Genomic DNA, 9051 nt, shown 5'->3' on the forward strand with positions numbered 1-9051 from the left:
TGGTGCGTTTTAGTGACGGTGATGCCACTGTGCATGCAGCGTGCCATCATCAAGTAGCAGAGGACCTACCATTCATCTCACCACTCAGCCAGAGCAGGAATGTCGCCGCATCCGGAGCATACACTCCGGGAAGCTGGAACCGCACGAGTGCCATGTGGTTTCGGGAACTAACCAAGCAAACTGAAGGCGCGCGCGGCGCCGCGGACTTGGGTTGGCGTCCCGGTTCCGGCACGGCGCTCTCGATGACTGGATTGTCGATGACTCGATTGTCGTGTACTCGTGTGGTGCCATATCCTCTCCTCGGCTAAGCTGGCTCCCCACCCACCCCGCTGACACGTGGGCCACCCCACCCGGCTGTGACGTGGACGCGCGCTTATTTTATCATCAGTAAAGTAAGCACTGGACTTGAGTCAGAAAAGCCGCTCTTCTTCCGTTCCGCCCGCCCGCCCGCTTCTCTCTCCCGCCCCAACCCGCGAGACCGCCGGCAGCTCAGGGCAGGAGGAGGAGCGGCTTCAATTCGTCCCCGCGCCGCGCGCTCAGGACCCGCCCCCGCTGCCTCTCCCGAGGTGAGCAACGCCTTTCCTCCTCCTCCTCCTCCAGCAGCAGCAGTTGTCTGTTTAATTTGGGTCGACAGCTCTCTCCCCCAATGGTCTCGTCTGGGGAATTTTGGTTTCAATCTGGATTTGGGACTCCTCCCTTGTGTTCTTCTAATCGACGCCATATACGATGGTTTGTCAGTTAACCCAAAAACACTACACTCTGTAACCGAAAAACATTATTTTGCACGTAGACTGTTCGTAGAGTGGAGTTTAAATATAAGTATGAAAATAGATAAACTGTAGAGATAGCCTAAGAAGGTGTTTGGTTTCTAGGGACTAATGTTTAGTCCCTACATTTTATTTCATTTTAGTTCCAAAATTGTCAAATATAGAAACTAAAACTTTATTTTAGTTTCTATATTTAGCAATTTATAGACTAAAAAGAAATAAAATGAAGGGACTAAACATTAGTCCCTACAAACCAAACACCCCTTAACACTGTATTGATAGAGCACGTTACTGACTCCGGGCTTGGTTGGCCTCGACGAGCTTTCCATTCTCTGATGCAGCCCGGAGCTCTGCAACCGAGCTTGCTTGTCCAGCTTAATTATTTTCGATACTACTCTGGGTCTGGCCGCCGGGAGACGTCTGCGTCGTCAGTCGGTTTCAGGATGGCTTCTCCGCTCCGTGGCGTCCTTCCCATCACACATCCATCCATAGAAAAAATGCTTGCCTTCTTCCTACCGTTTGATCATATATACACGCAACTGGTTCGATTACATACAGCACAGGACCACACTACATTATATCTGCGAAGACTGCGATCGGCCTCCCATTTGCATGATTAAATATTTGCCGAATGTCTTTATACGTGTGTAAATGCACTCGTGCTGGATAAGCAGCCTCTGGTCCAAGAAAAAAAAAAGTGCGCTCGTGCTGGGCTGGGCAGTTGCCACAGTCCATGCTTTCCCCACTGCAGTACCTGCTTTTAATTACTGATATTAGCAACCTCTCTCTCTCTCCCTCTCCAGGGTTCCAGGTTCTCATCAGGCAGAGGCAGAGGTCACCTTCTGCTGCTCAACGCAACACTGCACATACATACATACAGATGGGTTCCGACTTCCGAGGGGCCTTCTCCCGTCACCACCACCGTCCACGTCACTGGGTTCAAGAAGTTCCACGGAGTCGCCGACAACCCCACCGAGAAGATCGTGCGCAACCTCGCGTCGTTCATGGACACCAGAGGGCTGCCCAAGGGCCTGGTGCTCGGGAGCTGCACCGTCCTCGAGGCCGCCGGGCAGGGCGCGCTTGGCCCACTGTACCAACTGCTGGAGTCCACCGTCGTCTCCGGCCGGGGACGTGGGATGCCGGCTCAGGAGCGAGTGATTCTGGTAGGGTAGCGCTTCTCCACATCATATATCAGTGTACAGACCAAATTAACTAGTTTGGAGAAGCAGTTTTGTTAACTTCGTTCACCTGATCATATATGTTAGCATACGAAGTGAATTACCTGAGCAAGTATGAAATCCAGATAGTTTGGAGAAACTGGTTAATACTTTAATGTTGAGAATAGGCGACTGTGTTCTTCAGTCTTTTTTTTTTTTGCATGGAACATGTGCTAGTGTTTTCGTCACCTGAATTTGTCATGATAAAACTCGCTTTAGTTGCTCATATTCATTTAATCTAAACAAATCAATTTATGTTTATGCAACGTTTTCAGCTCCATTTTGGCGCCAACAGTGGTTCACATAGGTTTGCGCTTGAGAATCGAGCTGTCAATGAAGCTACTTTCCGTTGCCCTGATGAGCTAGGATGGAAACCACAGGTTTGCTATAATTTTACGGTTGCTCTCATGTACAAGCATGTTAATTCTTTGTGTCATTATATCTTCTTGGTTTCTTTACACTCCAGAGGACGCCTATCATATCATCCGATGGAAACATCTTACACGCAAGACAGGTACATTTTAACAATTGTTTCCAAAAAATAATTATGAGCATTTCATTTGGAAAACTAGCGTTTCACATTATGCTGTTTACTTGGTGTCCTACATAGTCTCTGTTTTAATAAATCTACTGTCCGTCGATTGCATTCTTTTCATTTCCAAGAGTGCAAGCAAAGTATTGATTTCCCTTTGTTAAACCTAGAGCTATCACTTCAATGCACCACTCTCGTTATCCACTGTACGTACATGTTCATCTTCGGATCATTGATCTCTCCAGCTTCTACATCAATGATTGTTTGCACAACTCTGTTTCCTGCTACCTGTTAGTTATCTTATCATGTGCATCAGCTGAACTACGTTTCTTTTCATGATCAAGCAGACCACACTGCCACTGAAGGAAATAAGCAAGTCTCTCCAGCAAATGGGATATGATGTGATGCCTTCAGATGACGCTGGTCGATTTGTGTGCAACTATGTCTATTACCACTCGCTTAAGTTTGCAGAGAAGCATGGCATCACGTCTCTCTTCGTTCATTTCCCCCTCTTCCTGGCAATTGATGAGGAAGTTCAGATGCAATTTGTTGCCTCCCTTCTTGAAGTCCTCGCTTCCTTGAACTTCTAGTAGTAACCTGATGGTAGATCTATCTCTTCCAGCGGTGTATTGTTCCCAATTTATTTGGAAGGGTTCCCAATTTACATGTGGAGTGAATAAGAATGAGGAATCATTCATGGAGTTATGTGTGCTTCAAAATGTGTAAAAAAACAGCTCTTCTCAAAGAACATGTCCAGGCAGTACAGATGTACAAATATCCAAAGTGGTTTATATGACAGGTGCTATTGTTCTCAGAGATGTGTTTCACTCTGTTCTTTGACATTTACAGAAACATTTTTCTGATCATCAGATCATATGTAATAAAGTAACTTACAAACATGGTGCAACGATCTGTGTTTTTCAATATTTTAAATCACTAAGATAGTGTTTGCTTCCAAAGCCAGTTGGGATGGAACGACTCGTCCTCGGGAGTGGCTATGTTATGTCCGGGAGATTTTAGGGAGCCAAATGATTTAAAATTTAAGCATAATTTTCTATTTTTGGAACCACTCCATCCTATATAGAATCAATCCAAACAACAACAAATTGGAAGCAGAGCGGCTCCATTGCACCTGTCGGTGTTTGGAGCCCGACCGCGCACCCGGGGTTACCCCACGAGGTGCTTTTGGGTAGGACGGTGTTGCTGATTGTAGCTCAATGGTTCGTGCGAGACGCGCGAGAGACGATAGACAGTTTTCTGCAGGTTCGGGCCGCTTTGAGAGACGTAACACCCTACTTTCTGGTGTGGATCTTTATGTGGTAGGTTACAGGGGGAATTCTCTAGTAACGAGAATGCTAGAGAACTAAGTGGATGGCTGATGAATGCCCTATTTTTATGGGGTGCCCTCTAGGCCTTATATATCCGACCGTGGGGCACTTACATGCGTGTATGATAACGATATATGCCTAAGTAATAGTGAACCGACCGAACCTATCTTCCTACAACGTTGCCGACTTATTCTCACTTGGTTCCGATTTCCAAGGTGGTCGCGCGGGAGAATCGGATCAGAGTTGTGGATAACGCTCAAACCCCACGAGCCGCCTTGGCCCGCGTTCGCTCATTCCCTGCGTCGGCCCATTCTGCCAGCAGTTCTTCCCTGGCCCACGAAGGGATGGCCTTACGAAACAATAGGCCCAAAGCCTTTCGCGATGTCTTCTAGCCTTCTAGTGGACCCGGGGGATATCTGTCCCCCACAAGCCCCCAATCTTTGAGTTGATTTTGAAATAATCGGCCCAAAGATTCTAGGTCCAGCTTGTGGTTTTGATTTTCATTTTGGTGATGGGCGTTTCGAAGGCGCACCTGTTGAACGTTGCTTCTGAACTCTGAGTGACTTAGTAAAAACAATCTTTCGTTGTCCTCCTTTGGTACATTCAACGATCTTCGCCTCATGCTTCAGAAATCGGCGCTCTGTCATCAGCTTATGCTTTAGAAATCAGCATTCTGTCTTTTGGAGTTAAGGATTCATTGGGTGCACGTGTAGCCCCCGAGCTTTGAGTGGATTATTGAAAATAATCCACTCAAAGATCTTCATCTCATGCTTTTAGGGATCAACATTTTGTCTTCGTCTTATGCTTTAGAAAACAGCATTTTATCTTCGTCTCATGCTTTAGAAACCGACATTTTATCTTCGTCCTCATGCTTTAGAAATTAGTATTTTATCTTCTTCTCATGCTTTAGAAATCAGCATATTGTCTTCATCTCATGCTTTTTGCGAACTCAAACAACATGGTCTGCCCATGCCTTGTTAGGTTTGAAGTTTATTTGATCGGCAACAGATTGGACGTCTGGTAGATGGCTCTTGGCTGGTCTTCATTTCGCTTTGTGCTTCAATGCTTCTGCTGACTAGACTTGCAGTTCAGTAGCTAAATTTGGCTTTCCTTTGATCTCTATTGATATCTTCCTTCTGTATTAATACATTTATTGCGTATACTATATGGATGTGAGTTGTTCAAAAAATCTATTGAAAATTCCTGGCCATCCCTCCCCCAATGGGTGTGACCAAGGGACATCTTGGTACGCAGAGCGTTTAGCACACTGTCCTGGAGTAGTAACTTGACGTGACCGCGGGGCGTAATCATATCGCCCAAGCAGTTGACCTTTGTCAAAATGGTATCGTGTTACGCGAAGCGGCGTCTGTTGCCTAACTTGCCTTCAGGCGATTTGAATTGCTTATTGAATACTTGCGACTGTTCGGTGAGCGTGGTAGGAGATGAACAGTTGCCTCCGGTCTCTATAAATAGCCTGCTTGCCCCGTTGTTGTTTTCACACATCCTCTGATCATCTGTTGCTTCTTTCTCAACCTCTTCTTCTCTTCCATCTAGCCATGGGCAAGGACAAAAAAGGTTAGGGCTCACCGCGTCGCTCCGACGACAAACGGAAGCGTGAACCGAATCCTTCGTCGGAGGACTTCGGTGACTTCAAGTACTCGGAGGAGGAGTTTTCCTTCGAGTCCGAGGGATCGCCGGTCTACGCTTCCTTCCGGCATCGTCCGACGACTCAGACGACTCCTAGGGGATAGCCGCCGAGGTGTGGACGTACATCCGGTCTGTCGAGCGTGCCGGGCTCGAGGGCTCGGATGAGTCGGAGGTCTCCTCGGACGAGGAGAACTCTTTAGGCTCGTCCGAGGAAGGGAGCGGTGGTGACGGCGACGACGAAGGTGACGACAGCGGTGGGGGTGGCGGCGACGACGACGGCGACGGCAGCGGCAAGGGCGGCGGAGGCGACAGCGGCGGCAGGGGCGGCGACGACGGCAAGGACAGCAGCAGTAGGGCCAGTGGCAAAGCGCCACTGGCTTAAATATTAGTATAGATAATTAGTAGTAGTGGTGAAATAATGTAGAATAGTGTAATGTGAGTAATGTAGTAATGTAATATAGTAAAAAGGGGAAAAGGTTGATTCATAATGGGTCAGTCTTTGAGTTTGTGAAGACCCCTTCCACTATGTAATGAAGAAGTTTCAGTTGTTCCGAGCAAACTTTTGCTTTTTTGCCGCTCCTTTATAATCGCTTGATAGTTCGTCCTTGCGATTAACGCTGCTGGCGTTCTTAGAAATAATCGTCGAACGATAACTGATACACTTGTGTTTTAGAGGTAACCGCCGAGTTATGCTTGACACTATCAGCATTTTAGAGGTAAACACCGAGTCGTGCTTGACACTGTTGGTGTTTTAGAGGTAACGACCGAGTTATGTTTGACACTGTCGGTATTTTAACAGTCGAGTTATGTCTGAAGTTTTGCTTTCCCGAGTGATGACATGGCACTTTTTTAGAAATGGCGCTCAACCCGGGAAAACCCCATTTAAACTCATGTCGACGTGCTCTTTTGATTTCTGAGCGCTAACTTCACATTTCCACCTCGAACCACTCTTCTGTTTCCCTGAGATTTCGCTCTGTTCGTTCCGCCGGCGAGATTGTGATGGCGCCGAAACGGAAGAAGCAGAGCTCCGCCGCGGCAATCATCCCGCCAATCGACCCCAACAGTTAGTTGTTGTTCGCGGGTAACCATATGTCTATAATTTCAGAGTCTGATCTCCTTCACCTTGTGGATGTTGGGGTTTTACCTCCAAAAGAACTCTGTTCTTGGCGGATTTGTCGCGGAGTTACTGTTCCGACAGAGGACACTCATGAGTCTGTCATCTATTTTCCTTTTCTTATCCGCGGCCTTGCTCTTCCCGTTTCTCCCTTCTTCCACGGTCTCCTTGATTTTTACGATCTGAACTTGACCCACTTGAACCCTAATTCTATCTTGCAAGCTTCCATTTTTATTCATCTGTGTGAGGCCTATCTCGGGATTCTTCCCCATTTCGGCCTTTGGAAGTATTTGTATCATTGTCGGCCTGGAATGGCTGGGGGACAGCACCAACTTGTTGGCGGCGCCAGTCTAGAACTGTGTCGCGGGAGGAAAACAGAGTACCTCGACATCCCTCTGAAGGATAGCATCAAGGGGTGGCACCTCGAGTGGTTCATCGTGGAGAATCACTACAAATCCCTTCCCCCTCGGTCGGGGAGGCAGCCAGATGTCTGTACTCCAAGCTGGGTAGAATCTCCGACCCCTTCGGAGGTAACAGAGGCAAAAGTGTTGCTTGTTGAGGTCTGCTTGTTGAAAGACAGAGGTTTGACTGCTGAAGTTGTGGTCGCTGATTTCGTATTCAAGAATATTCAGCCTTTGAAGGACAGGGCATACCCAGCTTATTTGTACAGTGGTATCAATGACTCTACTCGGGTCACAAATAGGAGAATTCCCACTGAAGATTTGGTGAGCCGACTGAATATGATTCTGAGGGGTAGAGTGTCAAATGTTGGTGCTCCTGTTGCCTACTCTACGTGGAATCTGCCACCTTATAAGTCATTTTCTGAATTTGTGTCCAACTCTCCTGCTAGTGATGGTGGTCTGGGTCTTAGACTGCGACCCTCCCCCAAGGACATTGAGGCTCTGATTGTCCCTCTTCGGAATATTCCCAATGATGAAAAGCAAACTCATTTTGAGATGCCAGCTAGCACAGACGATGCAGAGTTAGATGATGTGCTTAGTATGTTGGCTGGTGAATCTTCCGACTCGACCCATGCTGAGCTGATGGCTATCACGGCTGGACAAGAACTTGGCAAAACTGTGGAGACTCGGAAGCCTGAGGGTGCTCGCCCAAAGCGTCCCCGCCGAGTTAGCCGCCCGAGTGCACCTGTTGAGGAAAAGAAGAAGAAGAAGAGGCGGCTTCGGCGACTGTCATGCTTGGACTAGGATGCAGGTCCTTCTGCTCTGGCTTGTGATGAAGTGCCAGCAGAGGTCCTTCCTGAGGTTGATCCCAATGGGTGTGTCCTTCCTGAGGTTGATCCAAATGGGTGTGACCATGCACCGGCTGCTGTCTATATATTTGATGAAGATGACGAAGAAGAAGAAGAAGAAGTCCCGTTGATCCGTAAGAACAACCGGCATTACAGAGGTAGTGAGGGGGGAGTGATATTCCTTCTCCAGCTCTGTCATCTCTTGTTAGCCTTCAGGGACTGTCAATATCAGATTTTGATCAGGCCCTTGAGGAGGTCGTCCCTGAGGATATGCTATCGGAGCCAACTGCTGATGACGTGATGGCTGTTTGTTTAGAAATTCCAGACGCAGGATTGGAGGTATCCCGAGCAGTGTCTCGTGCATCGTCGACTTTGGAAGGCAGTCTTCAATGGCAAGACGTTGGTCCGAGTTGCCCGACTCCCATGGAGGTGACAGGGGAGCCTACAGCCTTAGAGGCGGCTGCTGCAGAAAACCCAGCCCCCGAGGGTGTTGCTAGTAGTGATCCGGCTCTGGTGGGTAGCACAAGCTACAACCCAGCCCCGAGGGTGTTGCCGGTAGTGATCCGGCTTTGGTGGGTAGCGCAAGCTGCCACCCAGCCCCCGAGGGTGTTCAGGTGAGCTCTCCTTCCCACACCTCCATGGACGTCTATGTTGGGTCGTCTCCACCTCGATCCGATGGGGCGACGATGATGCATGCTTCCACGCTTTGAACAAACAAGTCGCCTTGGAGGTCGGTGAGCTAGATGCAAGAAGTCTAGTACATGCTGGCGAGGCTGAGCTCACCCCTGGCAACGTTCTTCAAATTGTTCCTGCTGATATTCCTCCGTCAAGCCATGACATCGCTCCCCCTAGCTTGGGTTTACCATCATTCCTCTCCAATCTTCAGGTGAGTCAACTACTTGCCTTTTATTGTTCTTCTTGGTAAATTATCTTTCCTATACTCATTTGTCTTCGACCACAGGCTTTGGTTGACGGAATGTCTGCTCAGCTGAGGTCACATGGTGCCACTGTCCCGGAAGGAGCTCTGTCTCTAATGCAGTGGAACCCATTGCTGCTTCAGAAACAGATTGTTGACTTGAAGGCGTCGAATGCTGGTTAGTGACCTCATTTCTTCCTTCATTGTTTTTATTGATCAACATGTTTTTAATCATGTATCCCCTTTTAGCTGCATTATCAGATATGGCCCGACGGTGCTCT

General features: G+C 48.1%; 1 protein-coding gene across 2 annotated transcripts; it reads left to right on the top strand.

Moving 5' to 3' along the window:
- Positions 1 to 421: 421 nt before the first annotated feature.
- On the top strand, positions 422 to 3421 carry LOC100281916 (uncharacterized). 2 transcript variants are annotated; one of them, NM_001154835.2, is given in 6 exon segments: positions 422 to 566; positions 1571 to 1658; positions 1660 to 1930; positions 2260 to 2364; positions 2451 to 2498; positions 2864 to 3421. In NM_001154835.2, coding segments are annotated over 5 exon segments (678 nt in total). In that variant the 5' UTR covers positions 422 to 566; positions 1571 to 1647; the 3' UTR covers positions 3107 to 3421.
- Positions 3422 to 9051: the final 5630 nt, after the last annotated feature.

Source organism: Zea mays, chromosome 1 (genome assembly GCF_902167145.1).
Source record: "Zea mays cultivar B73 chromosome 1, Zm-B73-REFERENCE-NAM-5.0, whole genome shotgun sequence".
Taxonomy (NCBI): Eukaryota; Viridiplantae; Streptophyta; class Magnoliopsida; order Poales; family Poaceae; genus Zea; species Zea mays.